The 21,640-nt window shown below is 44.7% G+C and overlaps 1 protein-coding gene across 1 annotated transcript in view; it reads right to left on the bottom strand.

The window, feature by feature from the left end:
• Nucleotides 1-1,326: 1,326 nt before the first annotated feature.
• The window catches only part of LOC135197856 (activating signal cointegrator 1 complex subunit 2-like), a 283,256-nt gene continuing 262,942 nt past the window's right edge, over nt 1,327-21,640 (bottom strand). The window contains exon 17 of the mRNA XM_064225038.1: nt 1,327-1,708. Within this exon, the coding sequence (XP_064081108.1) occupies nt 1,593-1,708 (116 nt within the window). The 3' untranslated portion in view covers nt 1,327-1,592. The remainder of the gene's footprint in view (nt 1,709-21,640) is intronic.

Genomic DNA, 21,640 nt, shown 5'->3' with positions numbered 1-21,640 from the left:
TCTACATCATCTGTGGGATAATCTGGACATATATGCCCTTCCTCCAATTTGTCTGATCCGTCAGGTCCTGAACAGTGATGAGGTCACGGAATCTCAGGATGACCTTGATAGCTCCCATGTGGCCAAAAGTAGAATGGTTTCTGAACTTATTATCCCTATTAGTAGTTCTGAGAGAACTACCTCCCTGGCATAATCTACTATGTCAACCCCACGTGGAGAGATACCACCAATCAGTACAGTCCCTATATCTTCACTGGTGTAGAGGGGTATATAGCTGCACAAGCTTTAGTCCTACAGATGAAAATAAGATCTGTGGTGAAGTTTGAGAACTTACCCAACAATCTTCTGCAAGAAGAGGCACAAAGTGATGGAGATAATTTGACTATTGGTCCATGCACAGGACTAACTTTAAGTTTAGGTACTAAGATTTCAACAGGGGTATACTATTCTATGTCTTGTAAACAGAAACTGCAGCATAGTTAAACAGTGACTGACTATGCTTGCAAGTCTACAATATTGGCTCTGGGAGTAACTGCATAATCTTTACTGCTTTTAACTGAAACAACTGGCCTGCAGTGAGTACAGTGGTCCCCACGTATTCGCGGGGAAGCGTACCAGACCCCCCGCAAATAGTTAGATCCTGCAAATGCTGAAAACCTTGTATTTTGTTAGTTAAAGCTCAACAAAAACCCACTAAAAAATTTGTTACCTGGTTATTTTAATACTTTTATTACAAAAAGTGCATTTTATGATGAAACTGATAAAAAAAAACTGGAGTTTGTGGATATTTCTCATAAAAAATACCACGAATAAGCAAATTTTCTGTGAATAATGCAAGGAAATGTTCCAGAGAGATACCCGCGAATGGGTGAGTCCACGAATCCTGAAAAAGTAAATACTGTACTGTCAAAAGTCCTTTCACATCCTGACACTAGAGAAATAAGAAATCATTATAACTACTTTATCCAGAAGTCATACTGAAGACATGATGGTTAACAGATCAAGGAGCTGATATTACTAATTACATAAAAATAGAAGCAATAATACAGTAATGTATCATGTAAAGTCTCATTTTAATGTATCATGTAATGTCTTGTTTTTGGTGACGTAAGACTTCCACCTATTAATGACAATCTTCCCACCAAGCAGTGTAACCCAAGTGAAATTAATGGTTTGAACTTGGTATATTACACATCTAAATTTCATTTACATTTAATCAGTACACTGTATTACCAAACAGTTTGTATGTATGGGAATTGAAAAAAATGTCAAAACTCAATAATGCACCCATTAAGACAGTGTGGGATGCCATAAAGATCAATTCCATTAACTTTGCAAATTATATTAATGACGTAATATACAGTAAATGATATCTACATGTCTTGCATTTTATACAATATCTAAAGTCAATACAAACTAAAACAGTCTCTGCAACTGAACAGGGAAAAAAAATGTTTATAGCAATAATTATAATTTAACAACTTGTAGTATAAAAGTCATAAAAATATATAAGCTATATATATGTATATATATATATATATATTCATTCATTTCATAATAAAGGAACTGCAATTAAGAAAAATATCACGATCCTAATTATTTCTGTTAAACTTTGCTTGAGCTCCTTGTCGCTTATGTACATTTTTATGCATCATTTTGTTTCGGTAGAAATGACTTTGTGCCTTTCCATGATTTGTGTCTTCTTTGTCTGAAACAGAAAGAAATGGATTAAAAACTATTACTTAAACAACATTTTTCAAGAGAATATGATTTCGGTAACAAATTTCAAAGATCTATGTATGTACTGCCATGCTACAACTAAACATTTTTGGGGTAGCATGTTTTTAGTAATTTTAAATACACATGAATACTGCAAACATTTCTGCTGTGAAACCATTGACACTGAAAAACAAAACTAGTTTTTAAAGAAAATATAACAAAAAGTCCCACACATAAGAGGATCAAGAGCCATCAATGTGAAATATACAATACTATTATATGCAGACCATACATTCCACTGTATGATGTTTATGGTACAATTCTAGTATTGTTTGGTTCTTGCTTCCTTTCAAAGAATGATGCAACTGATGGAGGTTATCTCAAGCAATGTCTGATGGAGTTGCTGCCTGTTCCCAGGCCACCAGAATGGGATTCCAAAGAGATAATCAAGGAGAGGCCCATCAAGAAAGATTAGTTTTCAGAATTCCTTGGCACAGAGAGAGAGAGAGTGTTGTACTTTGGCAGTATCCATGTAAGAAAAAGAGGTACACTTGACTGACTGGCTGACTGGGCCATGCACAAGAATAGCCTTAAGTCCATAACTAAGATTTCAATGACTGAATCCAAGGCGAGTTGTGAAAATGAAAATGTTTTAAATAAACTAACGAACCCTCAGTCTCAACATTAGGATGAATCTTCTAGCACCAGCTGGAATCTGGTCAAGTTAACAAAATTGTGTATGCAAGGGACTACAGTAGACCTCTGTATTCGCGGCGGATGGTTAAAGACCCCCCTTTGCGAATAGCTAAAAATCACATATTTCAAGTAATTTGTATTTTTCCTAGCTATACTTACCCCGAACTACTTTATTAGGAGAATCCTGGATGTCAACCCGGTACCGACCAGAAAAACTGGTTATTCCCTCCCGACCCCCAGCCAGGTATGCCCCAGGGTCGAAGATCACGACCTCTGACCTGCAGTCCTTTCCATGCCCCTACAGCTCCTGCCCTCAGATACGTGGGGACGGAAGGGTGGGCATAAAAAATTCCGTAGTTCGGGGTAAGTATAGCTAGGAAAAATACAAATTACTTAAAATTTGTGATTTGTTCCGACGCCATATACTTACCCCAAACTACTTTATTAGGAAACTTAATCCTTAGGAGGCGGGAGTATCTAGGGAAGGATGAGTCCCTACAAGGAAGAGGTCAGCCTCCTTCAGGAAGGAAGGAGGAGGGGGAAAAGGAGGGAGACCTGCTCCACCAGATTAGGGCAGAGGTGGGGATCCCCTCGCTGTACAGAGGCAATCCCGACTGGTGGGTAGAGGAGGGAATAAAACTCTATGAGTGTAATGCAATGGTCTATAAAAACGACTATTCCTCTCATAGACTCACCTGAAGACTGAAGACCGGAATTTACTCAATCACATTCATACGACGCATAACCCCCCCCGGCTAGGCTAGCGTCTCTGCTGGCCTGCCACCACTGGCCCTATCTCAAAGGCGTCAAGGGACCTCCTCGCGTCATCCTTGAGGTAATGGGTAGTAAAGGTGGACTGTCTCATCCACACCCCTGCCTGTAGGATCTGACCGATGACCAGATTCTTGGAGAAAGACAAGGAGGTGCCTATACCCCTCAAGTCATGGGGCTTTGCGCCTTATGGGTGGACCATCCCCACTCCCTCATAGGCCCTCCTGTTGGTCTCCCTCAACCAGAAGATGGTGTTCTTCACGACCATCCTCTTCCACACCCAGTAGAAAATGAAGAGGTTTTGAACACGGGGGAGGAGTCCTTCCGTTCTGCTGAGATACTTCCTCACAGCCCTGACTGGGCAGCAGAGCAGGCCTTTGGGATCCTTGGACTTCGGAAGGGCTGGAATGGAGAACTCCATGAACTACTCGTCTACCACCGACGGGTTCAGTGTCTTGGCTACGATGGACGGCATGAATTTGAAGGTTAGTTCTCTCCAACCCTTTGAGTGGGACACCTGGAAGGAGAGGCCATGAAGCTCCCCCACCCTCTTGGAGGATGCTAAAGCTAAGAGGAAGACCGTCTTGAGGGTGAGCTCTCGGTCTGTGAAATCCTTGAGCGGTGTGAAGGGGGGGCTTTTTCAGAGCAGCCGGGATCCTGGCCACGTCCCAGCGAGGTGCTGACAGGGACCTGGGGGGGGGAAGGTCTGTTCAAATCCCCTAATGATTAAAAATATGTCCTTGGAATTCACCAGGTCTACTCCTCTTTGATAAAAGACCTGGCTCAAGGCCACTCTGATCCCTTTGTTATCCCTCTTACGCCGGAACGGTAAATAAAAAATTGTCTCTCGTATGCCGGAGGGGTTTCGGAGTGAGCGCGGAAGCGGAAAAAATATTTTTTTCAAAAAATCACAGCGCGCTTAGTTTTCAAGATTAAGAGTTCATTTTTGGCTCCTTTTTTTGTCATTGCCTGAAGTTTAGTATGCAACTATCAGAAATGAAAATAATTATCATTATTATATATAAATAATGCGATATATGATAGCGCAAAAATGAAATTTCATATATAATTGTATTCAAATCGCGCTGTGCGCTAAACGGTTAAAGGTAACAAGTTACTTTTTTTTTGTTGTAATGTACACTAAATTGCGATCATTTTGGTATATAACACATTGTAAAACGATAAAAGCAACACAGAGAAAATATTATCACAAAATAATGCATGAATTCGTAACACGCGGACGTAAACAAATATTTTTTTCAAAAATTCACCATAAATCTAAATATTGTCCTAGAGACTTCCAATTTCTTTCAAAATAAAGACAAATGATTGAATATTACTATACTGTAAGAGTATTAGCTTACAATTGCAGTTTTCGACCATATCTGAAGAGTTAAAGTTGACCGAATGTCAAATTTTTTTATATATATTTTTTTTATATGCAAATATTTCGGAAATAAGAAAAGCTACAACCTTTAAATATTTTTCGTTTTATTTTACATAAAATTGCGCACATTTTCATATATAAAACTCTATGAAATGCCTAATATGAAACGAGCAAATATTCCGAGAATGCGACGTACGCATTTCGGAGATTTGTGGTGGAGAATTCGCGCGCGGAGGGAAGGAAAGATTTTTTTTTTAAATTCACCATAAATCTAAATATTGTGCTAGAGACTTCGAATTTGTTTCAAGATGAAGATAAATGACTGAATATTACTAGACTGTAAGAGTTTTAGCTTACAATTGCATTTTTCGACCATTTCGGTAGAGTCAAAGTTGACCGAACGTGGTTTTTTTTCTATTTATCGTGATTTATATGCAAATATTTCAAAAATGAGAAAAGCTACAACCTTCAATTATTTTTTTTTGTATTCTACATGAAATTGCGCACATTTTCATATATAAAACTTTATGTAACGGCTAATTTAAAATGGTGCAAACATTACCACAATCGCACGTATGATTTTTTCGGAAGAGTTACCACGCGGACGAAAAGAAAATGTTATTTTTTTCATAAATTCACCATAAATCGAAATATTGTGCTAGAGACTTCCAATTAGTTGCAAAATTAAGGTAAATGCTTGAATATTACAAGAATACAAGCGTTTTAGCTTACAATTGCGTTTTTTGACCATTTCGGTAGAGTCAAATTGACCGAATAGGTTGAATTTTGTTTTGGCAATTAATCGTTATTTTATATGAAAATATCTCAAAACTGATAAAAGCTACAACCATGGGTTGTTTTTAGTTGTATTGTGCATGAAATTGCGCACATTTCCATATATAAAACTTTATATAACGGCTAATTTTAAAATGGTGCAAACATTACCACAAATGCATGTATGATTTTTTTCGGAAGAGTTACCGCGCGGACGTAAGGAAAAAGTTTTTTCATAAATTCACCATAAATCGAAATATTGTGCTAGAGACTTCCAATTAGTTGCAAAATTAAGGTAAATGATTGAATATTACTAAAATATGTTATTGTTATAATACAATTAAGTTTGTTCATACTTACCTGGCAGATATATATATAGCTGTATTCTCTGAAGTCCGACAGAATTTCAAAATTCGCGGCACACGCAGTGGGCGGCCAGGTGGTAGTACCCATTCCCGCCGCTGGGAGGCGGATATCAGGAACCATTCCCATTTTCTATTCATATTTTATCAGTGCCACTGTCTCCTGAGGGGAGGTGGGCACTTTAATTATATATATCTGCCAGGTAAGTATGAACAAACTTAATTGTATTATAACAATAACATTTTGTTCATGAAACTTACCTGACAGATATATATATAGCTGAATCCCACCTTCGGATGGTGGGAAGAGACAGAATAGGATTTTTAGGAAACTAAATTAAGTAGATGATATACATCTTGGTTCCTCACCTGTTAGCATAGCCGACTTCGTGATTACTGTCACCAAAGTCTGCTTCTGCTTTACTAGAGTTGCCAGCGAGGTAGAGACCTGTAATGCTGGTGCGCTCTAGATGATCTGTCAACGGGGGCGTGACCACAATGTGACTAGACCATATGACCATACTTCTGAGGCCAACGAAGCTAAAACCACCACCTGACCTAACCTATCAAAGTTAGTTCCATAACTTCTAGGCTAAAGAAAAGGAACGCGCCTCAAGCGACCAACCCTTCAAAGTTAACAGCCCACCTATCCCTTTTCTATAGGATAGGATTCGTGTTGCTTCCTGCCCCCAATAATATATCTACGGATATGTATGGTCCTAGCAACTTACAGATCTCAAATGTCGTCTTCACATCCCGTCGGGAGTGTGAAGCGAACACAGAGTTGCTTCGCTAAAGCGTGGCACTCAGGATGTTACTGAGTGTCATGCTCTGTTGAAATGCTTCCGAGGCCGCGCCCTCACCTCTTGAGCATTCATATTAAGAAAAAATCTCAAATCTTTATGCAAACATAATGAATGAGACTTTTTAAAAGAACTCCTTGACTATAATGCCAGGGTGTTCTTGGACATGAACCAGTCTGGTCTTTTTACGGAACACCGCAGATTGTCCGTTGACCTCGACTTTCTATAGTTTTATCAAGATAAAACTCGAGAGACCCGACAGGGCACAGGACTCTCTAATGCCCTTGCCCAATAATTTGTGCCATACCCTTGGTCTCCAGCCCTCGGGTCAAGGGTTAGGACAGGTTTTCGTTCTTACCAAGAACGGAAGGCTTAGAGGACAGACCGCATTATGTCCTTTAAAGCCAAAACCTCTGATGATGGCTAAAACCTCACTAACCCTCTTTGCCGTGGCTAGAGCGGTTATAATGTTAGCCTTTCTGGTCACGTGTATTAAGTTCGCAGAAAGGATAGGTTCGAAATGCTTTTGGCATCAGAAACTCAAGACTACGTCTAAGTTCCATGCCGGAACCTTCGATCTCCACAGACCTCAAAGATCGTGAAGCTTTGTTGTTTGACAGAACCGAATCTCTGAGCCTAGAGGCCGTCAACAACATATTTGCATATTCTACAATAGTTAGGACTTCTAGCTTATCTCATACTTCAGACGGAAAGATAGAACCATAAAGAAATTCACAGAGGTCGAGGTGGAGGAACAGTCATTTTCCCTTCACTATCTCCAGAAACGGCCCACTCCAATTGAACACTGAAAATAGGCAGCACTGCTTTGCCTTGGCCAAGAGACTGCCATTAATCTTGAAGATCTTATCGCTTCTCGATAGTCTGAACGCCTTCAGACTCAGAGAGGAGATATATTAGATACTTCACTAAGTGACGATGTTAGATTACACCGATTCTCTCGGGAAGGGTCTTTGGACAATTCTCTCTGAATTATATGACCTCTGTGAATCCAACCTCTTAAAGGCCAACATGGTGGCGACTAATGCTAATCCTCTAGGATCATGAATAAGGGAACAACTTAAGAGGAAGCTCCTTCGTCTTCAATATTACGAAAAGCTTAACGAAAGGACGCCCTCAGTCTCTCCTCAACTTTCGACATACTTCTAAGTGAGGATTACTCAGACGTCAGTAGTTGCTGCCTTCGATCGAGAAGACCCGCACGGACGTGCACTAGTTTAACGAACCTCATGAGGATCGTTACGTTCCGTGCCCAAGCCCATAACCAACTCTCTCTTCTTGAGCTATGAGAGAGCTGAGAAATTATCCGAGATGATTTGGACCACTCAATCAAAACTCACTCTTCGAGAAACTGGAGAGCCGGCCAAATTGGCTTCCAATTCTTTCAGACAATGTGCCAGGACATCTGTTCCTCTGTTCGGATGTCTGGCACCCTCTCGCTATCACCTGAGGTGATCCTCAAGCCGTTGAGAGAAAATTAGAATTATTACTAGATCTTTGATGTTATTCCAATTTCTCCGTGAGGAAAAACTGTAGAGGTCTGAATTGCTGTTTATTCAGGGAAAACAAGCTTCTCCAGCGAGGAAATGGTCCCCAGCAAACTCATCCATTCCCTCACTCAGCCTGCTTCCTTCCCTAAATAAGGCTGCGCTTTGCATAAGCAGGAGAGCATTATTATAGTGCTATGCCGCGGTAGACTCGTACAGAATTCTGTTACTGTGCGGTAAAACCGCACCGAACAGGTATAAGAGATATCTTGTTGAAATTTTCTAAGTAAACGGAAGGCATGTTCATTCATGATCACTAGAAATTTCCTCAACCCGAGGCTAAAATCCATGATTGTAGGGCAGACAGACGGCTAGTCAGCCATTCCCGCAGGGAAGAGAGACGTAACCAACCGCGCATGTCACAGAGCTAGCCGGTACTGCGTAGATCACAGTAACAGCAGCCTTGTTCATTCATCGTCTCGCACTATCTGCCTGAGTTGCCAGCTACTCCCTTTACGGAGGAATAGGTATGATATTATCGAGCAAAAGGAAACTCTCAAGCAGAAGCTGAGTTGGTGTTGTCGTAACAATACCTTAAGAGTTGTTCTTACTCCGAAAACTCATGGAAGGTTGAAGGGAGTGTCAATTAAATACATTAGAACAACAGTTCTTTCGGCTTCTATCCGTAGAGGTAAATACGATATGCGTATATGACTTGACCCATGCGTTAGCAAAATGACGCAAAGATAAACTACGTATGTATTGTAGTAATTTGAACATCGAATTCTCTACTACATCTTTCCTCGACGAGGAAGAGAGAAAGAAAGGAAAACGACTGTCCACGTTCTAATGAATGAGACTTTTTAAAAGAACTCCTTGACTCTTTGCCAAGAGAAGGGAGTAATATTCGAATAGAGATCATCAAGTGAGAACCGAGGATCGAAAAGGACCGTTCAATGTTCTTATGATATTGGACATAAGACTTCCTGGATCTAGTCTACAAGTCTTTTTCTTACTCCCCGGATGAGCCTCTGAAAATGAATGAGAGCTCTTCCGAAATTTGTTAATGAGAGTTTATCCGCTTAAACGATAAAAACGTTAATCTATGTCAATGAGAACTACCCCATTTATGAGGGGTCCCCCACTTAAATGACAAAACGTTTAGTATCTTGACAATGGGGAAAACATCCTTACTTGACAAAACAATCAGCACTTTGCTAATAGGGGAAAACCCTTTAACATGACCGAAAGTCACCCAGGAATCCGAGTATATAATCTTCCCGATTCTCAGAGAAATCGATGAAGAGGCAAGAGGGATCGAAGAAAAAATTCGAGTATGTCTCTCCGCTAACTCCGAATCCTTTTTTAAAAATTTCTGTAAAGGAATGTCCTGTGGAGAATCCTGAAAAACCTCCTCTTGACGAGCGTTTAGAAAGCGTCAAGTGTCCTAAGAAACGTCCTGAACAGCAATAAGACGCCGTCTACAAGTCTTTTTCTCTCGCAAAGCGTCCTGCCGAGCTTCCACCGAAGCGTCCTGGCGAATGTCCACAAAAGCGTCCTCATAAGCGTCCTGCCGAGCGTCCTCATAAGCGTCCTCAAAAAACTTCCTGCTTAGCTGCGAGCGTGTCTGTGCAGAGAACACCAAGTGTTCTGAACGACATTTCAGAGAAGATCTCGTTGAGCGCCCTGATGCATGCAAGGCCCGCCAAGAGGCGTCCTGGCGAGCGACCTTGCCAACATCTCAATGTTATGACGTACCGCGTTTTGCGTAGGACGTTGAATATTTTCAAGGGACGTCCTCATGCGAGTCTCCATGGAGAGCCGCACGCTGCTCCTGAAGTGTGTGAACTAAGGATAGGGACGTTCGGCTTTCGTCTTCAAGACGGGCCTTAAAGACCTTCATACCTTCTTACAAAGACAGTGGCCGCCTGTGCGACAACTTGCGTCTTAGTAATGCAAAAGAACATCTCCAGAAACGCACTCAGCAAAGGAACGCCGAGCGTCCGAAAGACACCCTCGCAAGGAGCTTGCCGAGCGTCCTGGAGAACGTCTCTACTTGTAGGACGTCGAGCACCTCCAAAAGCTTCCTCACGTCTAAATTGCCCTTCTTATGCCGAACCAGAGACATAAGTTGTTTGACTGTGCAAAGCAGCTTGCCGGACGTCAAACTTATCAGCTTGAACAACATCCTTTTTCGAAGTAAAGCGAACGTTACATAACGTATACGGAGCGCCATGAGGAGAGGAGACGAATACCGAGTTGCTCCTCCAAAAGGGGGAATCAAGAATGTCCTTGATTACCATATTCTTTTGGAATGCTAGCGAGGTTGAAACAGCTCTAACTTCATGAGCGTTCACTCGCAGGAGGCTCAAATCACTCTTCTGGCAAGATGAATGAGCCTCCTTAATAATGTCCCTTAGGAAAAGAGCCAGTGCATTCTTCGAAAAGGGTAAATGTGGTCTCTTCCTGAGCACCATAAATTACCCGAAGGACCTCTTACTTCCTTCGTTTATGTAAAAAAAATTTGAGAGCCCTGACAGGGCACAGGACTCTTTCATCCTCTCGTGACGAGAGAGAGGACGTGAAGCGTCCTCTTCTCTAAAGCTTCTTAAGAGGGCGCGAGTCCTTCCGAGAGCTCCAACCCCTGTGTGGGGAGGACGCCTCGGAGGACGAGAAGCAATCCTTCAAGATTCGTGCACGTGCTCGATCTTCGGCAGCCTGGGAAGCGACAACAGGACCTGCCGAAAGGAAGCCAGATCAGCGTGAAAAACCCGTAACCCTCCTTCGGCTTTTGACATGCCCTCTCTCTGGTTTCCTGGGAGTCCGACAGAGGTCTAGGCCTAGAGGCGTTATGGGGCCGATCTGACGTTCCCTCCTGACGAGAGAGAGGACGTGAAGCATCCTCTTCTCTAAAGCTTCTTAGAGGGCGCGAGTCCTTCCGAGAGCTCCAACCCTTGCGCGGGGAGGATGCCTCGGAGGACGAGACGCAATCCTTCAAGATTCGTGCACGATCTTTAGCAGCCTAGGAAGCGTCAACAGGTCCTGCCGAAGGGACGCCAGATCGGTGGGGAGCCCCCGTAACCCTCTTGCGGCTTTCGACATGCCCTCTCCCTGAGTCCTGGGAGTCCGACAGAGGTCCAGGCCTAGAGGCATTATGGGGCCGATCTGACGCCCCCTCCACAACACAAGGGGCACTACACTTCACAACACTGATTGGAGAGCGAGCACTTTAGTCTAAGATTACTTGATGTAATCCTCTAGCAGACACTTCTTCTAGGCCCGTAAGCCATACCACAGGGTTAGGCAAAATAAATTCTACAGGAGGTTAGAAGGTTCATTATTTCTAACTTCTGTTTACTGTGGAGGAAAACTCCTGATTCTAACACGCTCTAAAATGCGTACATGAATCCTACTTCTTCCGTAATCAGTCACACATTACACTAATTACATTGATCTTTATGCAAAGAAAACATGTAAACGTCATATATACTAAGCGAGTGTCTACCGAAAGTTCCGGTAGCCTCACCTTACCCCATGCAGACAACAAAGTCTGAAACTAGGCTAACTAGCTTCAGACATCATATGCAATGAAAAAATTTAACTATGATAGAGTATGCCTAGCCACAAATCCAAGTGAATAATCGAAAGAATAATTAGGATACTTAAGCGGCTAATGAAGTTTCAAAATCCTAGGCGGAGGTCTGTAAACAGTTGTTTACCGACCGGCGACAGAAAAAATATGAATAGAAAATGGGAATGGTTCCTGATATCCGCCTCCCAGCGGCGGGAATGGGTACTACCACCTGGCCGCCCACTGCGTGTGCCGCGAATTTTGAAATTCTGTCGGACTTCAGAGAATACAGCTATATATATATCTGTTAGGTAAGTTTCATGAACAAAAAGGGATTTTGACGAAGGAAAAATCTATTTCTGGGTGATTGGCTCGTGTCGCCCTATGAAAGTATCCTTAATATCATTCTTTCTAGGTAAAATTAGCCTAAAATTACCAGAGAAAAACAAAATTAAGAAAATGTCAGTAAAACTGACTCGCTCACTCTTAAAAAGAAGTGTCGGTATGATATAGGGGCGAGTGTGGAACACTACCACGAGACAGACACCAATTAGAACTTCCTATCAGAATCCCCCCAAGAGAGAGCTGATACTAACGGGCGATGCAGCCTCTACTACTACTACTAGAGGACGCCACGGACAGCAGCGCCCCTAGCGGACATCCTTCAACAAATAGCATAAATACATCTTGTCCTGCAAGGGGGGGGAAAACAAATCATCAAGGGGGGGTTTCATAGGGCGACACGAGCCAATCACCCAGAAATAGATTTTTCCTTCTTGTCAAAACAAAATCCCTTTTCTGGGCTCAGCTCGTGTCGGCCTATGAAAGAGTACCAGAGAAACAGACCAAGATGGTAAAAAAGGAACAATGAAAAACAGTGTAAAATGATGGATATAATATAAGCAAATCAATTACAGCATACAGATTAAGCACTTAAACTAACTTATATTAAACAGTAAAATAATAGAACATTAGTAATCTTAAAGTACTTAAATGGTAATTACAGAAATTACAGAGCTGCATGTAATATAAAGAAAAAAAGGAGATTTACTTAACAAAAATACAAGATATACACATTCATGTGCCCTACCCTAGCAATAAAAATAAGGGTAGGAGGGTAGGTACACTGAAAATCCATCATTCAATACAAATAGTGCAACATATATACAAACACATTGTGACTGAAGTTCATCATAATACAAAAATGGTGAATATATACAAACATATTGTGTCCTACCCTAGCATAAAAATAAGGGTAGGTACACCAAAGTACATTATTAGTACAAATGTGGATGTCCCTAGCAAAAAATAATGGACCAATCCACTATATTTGAAGATCAACGGCTAAGGCTATGATGTTGAGTAGCCTGGCGATAGGGTGAGGCATGTTGGCTGATGTAGGTAGAAAGGAGACCTGGATTTAAACTACAACTACTATACAGTATCAGGGGAAACTATGTTTCCCGCTGCTACTGCTGAAAACTTTAAAGATTCCAAGGACTTTAAATAATGCCGTTTAAAGACTGTCGGTGATTTCCATCCAGTATACTTTCTAAGATCCTCAAAGTTCATATGTTGAAAATAATTAATTGAGGTGGCTACTCCCCTGATATCATGTGCTTTTGGGAATGACTCAGGGTTGGCTTGTTTAATGAAGTAAAGGATTTGCTGTCTAATACCTTTTACTGATAAAGTACCACCTTTTTCTCTCATGAAGAGAGCACCTGAGGATCTAGAAGAAGTACGAGATAGAAAGGCTCTAAGAGTTGATACTGGGCAGAGAGAAGGATCCTGTGGAAGTGGGATAACTTTCCAAGGAGCCCACCTTGCAAGAGGATCCTCATTTTGGCTAAAAAAAAAGCTACGATCCGGAGCAAGTAGAACTTCTCCTGATGGGTGAGGAAATTCCGCATGACCCGCATCCCTGGATAGAGCCGACAGTTCTGAAATTCTAGCTCCTGAGGCTAGGCTTAATAAGAATAATGTCTTCCTCAGGAGCATTATGAATGTACAAGATGAGTTGTCAGTATCTGAAGCTAGTTTGAGGACATCATTTAAGAACCATGAAACTGTAGTAGGCCTCTGAGAAGGTCTAAGTCTAGCGCAGGCTTTAGGGATAGATGTGAAATAAGATTCAGTCAGATCTATCTGAAAACCTACTTGAAAGATTTTCTTCAAAGCCGATTTATGAGTGGTAATCGTGCTAGCTGCTAAGCCTTTTTCAAATAAGGATCTGAAAAAGGATATAGCCAAATTAACTGTCATGGTTGTAGTGTTCGATTCCCTCAAGAAAGATGCTAATTTTTTAACAGCAGAGTCATATTGTCTAACAGTTGACTCTCTCTTATCTGATTCTAGGAAGAGAATATTTTGTGGATCAATGTCAGCATCTTTATTAGCCGCAAACTTCATGAAGTCCATAAAGTTAGGGTCTGGAGAGTTCCTGAGGAAGCGAACACAGTCCTCATTTGTACTGATTGTGATAGCTTGGGATTGGGGATCCGTTGAGGTCGGAGACCAATTCCAGAAGAAGAGGATACCAGTTGCTCTTGGGCCAGTCCGGTGCAATCAGAGCTACTATCCCTTTGAAAGACCTTAGTTTGTTTAGGACTTTCAAGAGAAGATTCACTGGAGGAAAAACATAAATTCCCCTCCACTGATTCCAATCCAACGACAGGGTGGGCGTCCGTGGCATAAGCCAGAGGGTCCAGGTTGGGGGCCACATAGCAAGGAAGCTTGTGGTTCGCTTGTGAGGCGAAGAGATCCACTTGGAGACCTGGGACCCTCCGGCTTACCCACTGGAATGACCCGACGTCCAGAGACCACTCTGATTCTAGAGGAACTGACCGGGACAGGGCGTCTGCTATCACATTCCTTACTCCTGCCAGGTGAGTGGCAGACAGATGCCATTTGTGTTTGTTTGCTAATGCAAAGATGGCTATCATGACATGATTCACATGCTTGGATTTGGACCCTCCTCTGTTGATGCAATGAACTACCACTGCACTGTCCAAAACTAGCCTGAGATGAAGAACTTCTTCGGGGAAGCAGTCTCTTCAGAGTAAGAAATACCGCCATTGCTTCCAACACGTTTATGTGGAGCTGGCGAAATTGAACTGACCAAGTCCCCTGAACCTGTTTGAACTGAGAGTATCCCCCCCACCCGGACAGGGATGCATCCGTGTGAATGGTTAACAGTGGGAGGGGATATTGAAGGGGTACTTTCTTGGCTAAGTTCTTTACTTTTGACCAAGGCCGTAGTTTTTGGTTGCGGAGGATCTGTGGAATTACTGACAACTTGTCTCGATATTTGGAGTTTGCTTTTGACCGCCAAATTCGATTTATATCTTTCAGCCTTGCTTTCAGAAGGATATCTGTTACCGAAGCAAACTGAAGAGACCCTAGGATTCTCTCCTGGTTTCTTCTTGACGTTTGTTTGCATTTGAGAAATTGCCTGACAGATTTTGCTATTTCCTTCCGTTTGACCACTGGAATTGACAGATTGTGGGAAGACAAATCCCATTGGATTCCTAGCCACTGAAAACGAGATTCCGGAGTAAGTCTGGATTTCGTTTTGTTTTATCTGGAACCCCAGATGTTCCAGAAAGTGAACTACCTTTTGGGTGGCTTTGAGACATTCCTCGACTGTTGGTGCCCAGATCAACCAATCGTCGAGGTATGCTGCTACCATGATTCCCTGAGCTCTCAATTGTTGTACAACCACTTCTGCTATCTTTGTGAATACCCTGGGGGCTACATTCAGACCGAAGGGCATCACTTTGAATGAGAATGTTTGATTTCCTAGTCTGAATCCTAGGAATGGGCGGAAGTGCCTGGCTATAGGGATATGATAGTACGCGTCTGTAAGATTTAGATGGAGCATGTGACGGCTCCACGCGGAAGTAAGGTCCTTACTTGCGAGAGGGTAAGCATCTTGAACTTGTCGCAGCGAATGAAAGAGTTTAGCTTTGACAAGTCTAAGATTACCCTTCTTTTTGTTGAGCCTTTCTTTGGCACGCTGAATAAGCGACCTTGAAATTTTAGATGTTTGACTCTCGCAATAGCTCCTTTCTGAAGGAGTTCTTCCGCGTAATCTGTCAATTCCTTTGACGGCAACTGATGAAATGATTTGAATTGGAGGAGGATCTTTGATCCAACTCCAGCCTAATCCTTTGGACACTATGCTCTGTGCCCAATTGCTGAACCCCCACCTGTGGCGGAAGAGGAACAGCCTCCCTCCTACCTGGGGAGCCTCATTGTTGATGGGCGGGTTGGCCACCACGCCCTCCTCTGAACTGCCTGCTCCTCGTACCCCTTCCTGCGCCACGCTGACGAAAGTAACCTCTCGCCCTACCTCTCGGCTGAGTGTAGCCTTGAGTCTCATAAGTAGGGTTGAAGGCCGGCGAGATAGCGTAGGAAGTGGATGGCTGAGATTGCGGGGGCAACAGGAGGATAGGCTGGTTCTGCTTCGAGCTGGCAGGTTGTCCCTGTTGGGTAACCGGACCGCCTGCACAAATTGCTGCTGTTGCTGGAGTTTTTTGTATGGCTGGAACCTCTTACCAGCCTTCTTTGGTTTCTTGCCAGCAGTGGGAACGGATTCCTGTTTCCTCTTTGAGGAAATACCCCACCTAGCTCTAAGGCTCTGGTTGAGTCTAGCAGCTTCGTGGTGCACCTCGTTCACCGCGGACTCTGGGAAGAGATCAGCTCCCCACATGCTGGCGGCCAAGAGTCTATTAGGCTCATGCCTGATGGTGCATTCTTGTAAGACATGCTTCCGGCAGTTCCTCCTAGCCTGGAAGAAGTCAAAAGCGTCCGTTAGAACCGTCTGAAACTGAGATTTCGCCAGAATCTTGAACAGTGGTTCCGTAGCGTAAGAGAGGGCAGCCATTTCTGTGATTATGAGGGAATTGAGGGACCTGCCAAACCTAGTTCGCGCGTCAAACTCTGCCTGGATTAGGGAATCCGGCAGCCTAGGTAATTTCTCGCCGAACTGGTCCATGGCGCAGTCCGGTTTGAGCTTACCAAGCGTGAACGTAGCTGGCAAGTTCTCCCACAATTCTCCGAAGGCCGGGAAGAGCGGAGAAGTAGACTCCGCCTCCCTCAACTGTGGGATGGCTCATCCTTGAGGACTGCCTGAAGGGATTTCTCCACTAATTTCGTGGCGAACGGAAGAGAAACCTCCTCTTCCGTCGCAAAAATAGTGAAGGGACTCTTGTAGGCCTGGAGTTTCGTGTTTGTACACTCCCAGTCCTCAAGGCAGTGAACCCATTCCCGCTGAGCGTGATCTCTACTGTACAGGACCGACTCCTTCGAGATCTTGTCTTCCCTCGTCAGAGCCGTTGGCGTCAGCCTAGCATATCCGATGAAAGGCTGCGTCAGGCCCGGAGGGTAAAACTCGAAGTCCTCAATCCTTCGAGTTCCACACTCCGAGATAGAGATCATTCCATCTTTGAACGGAGCGTAGGCAGCTACTCTCCATGGGTGGCTCTCCATAGAAAGAAAGCTGGCAAGGAGTCATATGGCGGGAGTTTGAAGAATCCCCCGTGCTAGATGCTGGGGAGACTGGGGGAGGAACCTAGCTAGCCCGCTACTCGGTCCTCATTTTCTCTCATTCTGTTAGAGAGATCCTGGATTGACTGTCCAGATTGAGACAGACTGTTTGATAACTGCGCAAACATCTGCTCGAACCGTGTCCCTAGTGCGGAGATTTGCGAGCCTACCAGCGCGCCCACCTGTTCCATCACCCCTGCTGAGAAAGTAGAGGGATCAAAGGTGCTAGTGCCTGCCACCGCTACCGGCGTAGCCGGAGTGGAAGCGGTGGAGGCGGGAGAAGGCAGTGACTCGGCGGGTAGGCCGCGAGCCTTTTCTCCTTCGAAGCTTTGCTTCTGGAGCTCTTTGATTGAGAAGAGCTCGGCTTTGCCTTCACCGCATCGGCATAGGAAGTCGACGACTTCCTAGCCGAAGAAGACGAAGACGACTTCTTAGAAGTCGTCTTGTCTAGAGTCTTCGGTTCTCTCTTTCCCTTCTCCTTAGGAGGTACAGAGAGAGCGGGAGGGCGAATAGGGATCTCAGATCCCGAAAAGCCTTGGAAAGAAGCGGAAGAAGAGGGGACAGGAGAAGATCCAGGAGCACCCAAGGAAAGACCTTGGGCGCTCGACATACCTACCTCAACCAACAAATCCTCCCCCCCTACCGCCATAGGTTCAAGGTTAAGGTCCAAGGCAGCGACGTCCGGGACCGACTCCTGGGAGGCTACGACCCCAAATGATTGCTGGAGTTCTTGCTGGATGGAGGCTATCAGCGGGGCAGCGGACAAGGGGTCAACATAACCCGTGGACTTGCCCGCGGGGAAGATCTGGACGGCCAGCTTCCTGTCCAAAATGTAGGGCTGGCCCTTGGCGGCGTTCTTCCCGAAGCCGCCCACCCACGCTTTCAGGGTGGCGAGGGCGACTTCCCTCACACCGGTAGCCTGAAAGAAAGGTGAGATTAGCTGCCAATGGTGGAACGGGGTTAACAAACTTATGACTAGAAGTTGTTAGTAAAATGATAATTAAGCCTATAGTGGGCTTACCCCATCTCCCAGCTGACCGACCAGGTCGTAGCATATGGCGCAGGCTTCATGGTGCCAGACGATCGTCTCGTTGAACGACGTGGCACAGGGGGCGTGAGACCTGCACTCATCATGTCCACAGGGGTCGAACAGCGTCGCGTTACACCCTAGGACCTGGCAGTTGGTAGCCTGTAAGTGAAAAAGTACATGAGTACCAAGAAACACTTACAGTCTAACATATGCTCCGCTGGTGCCGGAGCGATAAAGTTAGATTAAACCAGAGCCCCGCCAAAATACGTGTGGTAACTAGGTTGGTATCTAGGCTATGGCTCCGCTGATGGCGGAGGCACAAAAGACAACCAACCAGGAGTGGTGGTAATGGAAACCACAACGGAAAAAGGCGGGGATGGTTGATAAAATAATAATAATACACAATTCATTGTAAAATAACGTACAATTAGGGTATATCCTTAAAAATAATAAAACAACCTCTCTCCGCCCGTCTACTAGAAGAGTGCGTAGGTAAGGAGTAAGCTCCCTTCCGGTAGCGGGGGAGAGATATAAGGATATAGTAGGCAAGCAACCGACTACTCGTAGTACCCACCCCGCCCGCTAGCGGAGCCAGTAACCTATAAACAAAGGTGCCCCGGCTGCGACGGAAGGCTCCTTACGTATGGCAAGGGAGGTGGCTAAGCAACTGGGGAGGGGGGTAGGAAGGTCTCGGCGAAACACGGCGGGAGCGAGAAAAGGGGGGAGGGATGGCCTACTCCTCCCCGCCTCACCAACTACCCGCATGGAGACCCGGTACCTCATGAGTGGTCGCCCTATACCCCCCGCTGGAAGGAACCCTTGGTCACCTCCGAGAGGAAGAGAGAAGGTGACTGAGGTTGTTATAACAACCAAGGGGTCCCCCAGCTCCTCCCTATACCAGAAAGGGAGGGTAGGGGCAGGGTAAGGTGCTAAGGAACACGTGACCGCAAGTGGCCTAGGCCGCGAGCAACACAACCGTGAGAGGGCCACGTGAACCAAGCTGTACCAATACAAGGAACAAGCACCTAGGCTAGCCTAACACCCTAAATAACATAAATATATACATCGAAAAAGGCGGAAGAGACACTTTTAGTGAAAGAGAAAGAAGCCCAGGAGGAGGCAGACTGTTCCAAGAAACAGAGGCCTACTCGGAGCCAGCGATAGCCGATGTAGAGCAAGAGCCGGGATGCTGGGACAGAATAAAATAATAGCCCTAAATACCAAGCTAAGAGAATGGTGGGAGGGCTAAACTATCTAAAACTCGATGTAAAACAATGAACGTGATAAAGTAAGCCCATAAGAATAAGAAGTCCCAGTATGGAGGACCGGGAATTCTTACGAGGCAGCATGGCCGCCACGAGACAACCGGGGAACCGTATATGACCTATTAAGAGGAAAATACTGGTACCCGGAAGATAAAACTGTGGTAAAATATTACTTATGAGTTACTTAACTTAGCCGTGGCAATTGCAGAGCGTTCCATCGTGGATTACAAGGAAAAATCCCAAAAAGGCACAGCACAAGAAAAATGGCGACTTGTTGCTAGTGCTAAAATTAAAGGATGTCCGCTAGGGGCGCTGCTGTCCGTGGCGTCCTCTAGTAGTAGTAGTAGAGGCTGCATCGCCCGTTAGTATCAGCTCTCTCTTGGGGGGATTCTGATAGGAAGTTCTAATTGGTGTCTGTCTCGTGGTAGTGTTCCACACTCGCCCCTATATCATACCGACACTTCTTTTTAAGAGTGAGCGAGTCAGTTTTACTGACATTTTCTTAATTTTGTTTTTCTCTGGTAATTTTAGGCTAATTTTACCTAGAAAGAATGATATTAAGGATACTTTCATAGGCCGACACGAGCTGAGCCCAGAAATAAGTTTTAGCTTACAATTGCGTTTTTCGACCATTTTGGTAGAGTCAAAGTTGACCGAAGGTTGAAATTTTGGCAATTATCGTTATTTATATGAAAATATCTCAAAACTGATAAAAGCTACCATCATGAGTATTTTATTGTTGTATTCTACATAAAAATGCGCACATTTTCATATATAATACTTCATGTAATGGCTAATTTACAATGGTACAAAAATTATGCCAAAGTGATGAAATAATTTCCAAGATGAGTCACAGATACTTTTTAGTGCGGCAAGAAAGAAATTCGCACTTGCGCGCCTGCGTAACGATTGTAAACAAAACAACACCTTGATCCGTGAACTCCCAGCATCCCCCAAGGCGCATGATTCAAAAGTTTTAGGCTAGTAGGCCTATAAGTATTTTTTCGCGAATTTAAAAAAAAACTTCTGTAAGTAGACGTAAAATACGTCCAGTCGGCACACGAGACAAAAAATGTCGACGTAAATTACGTCCAGTCGGCGTAAGAGGGTTAGCTGCGATGGAGAGCCCCTTGTCCTCCCTCCGATAGACTAGGAATTCCGCGACGTGGGGAATCTTGGTTTGTAGGGGGTCCAAGTTCTGTCCCTTGCACCAGGCCTAGAAAAGCTTCCACTTCGCTTGGTAACCTGCTTTGGAGGTCCGGAGTTGATTGAGGACCTGCCTGAGGCCTCCGAAGGGGGGAAATGCGTAGAGGTCTAGCCCGTCCCAGGGGTGCTAGAACACGTCTTCCCACACCACTGCTGGGTCCGGGACCGGGGAGCAGAACACTGGGAGCTTGCGGTTCAGCTGCGTTGCGAACAAGTCCGTGGAGGGGATGCCCCAACCCCCCGGATCAACTCGCCCAATATGCAGGGTGTAGGGACCATTCCACCCCAGGACCTGGCCTTGCCTGCTGAGTCCGTCGGCAATTACGTTCCTTTTTCCCAGAATGAACCTCTCTGACAAGGAGATCCTGGCATTCTCCCCCCAATCTAGAACGGTGTCCGCTAGGGCACACAGGGGTCGTGATCTCAAGTCCCCCCTGCTTTTTCCCATAAGCAACAACGGTGGCGTTGTCGCACATAACTGCCCCTCTCTTGTTCCACAGGGCGGTTTCAAAGACATGGAGTGCTTTGAGGATGGTCAGGAGCTCCAAGCTGTTGATATGGAGTTCGCGCTCCCATTCCGACTAGCCCCCCCCCCACCACCTTTCTGTCTGCAGGTGGGCTCCCCAGCCCTCCCTTAATGTGTCTGTGAATAAGAGCATCTCTGGAGGGATGTCCGAGGCCAACCCATCCTTCAGGTTCCACTGGACGGGCCTCATCTTCAGTCTTCCCTGGGGTACTAGCTTCTCCAGGGGAACGAGGTGGCCTATAAGCCTCTGCCACTCTCGAGCTGGTCGGGGCGTGGCTGTCAGGAAGGGGGTCGCTACGCCCTTGAAGTTGGAAACTCGTTCCTCCGAGGGAAAGCCCAGGCTCTTACTGTATCTAGATCCATTCCCAAGTACACTGTCCCTCTGCTTCCTCAAGAGATCCTTTGAGGAGGAAAGGGGTAGCCAATCATCCAGGTACCCCAGGAGACGCATACCTTTCTTGTGGGCCCAGGCAGA

The sequence above is a fragment of the Macrobrachium nipponense genome, chromosome 21 (genome assembly GCF_015104395.2).
Source record: "Macrobrachium nipponense isolate FS-2020 chromosome 21, ASM1510439v2, whole genome shotgun sequence".
Classification (NCBI taxonomy): Eukaryota; Metazoa; Arthropoda; class Malacostraca; order Decapoda; family Palaemonidae; genus Macrobrachium; species Macrobrachium nipponense.
Note: the sequence above shows the minus strand (reverse complement) of the source record. Positions and strands in the feature narration are given on the sequence as shown.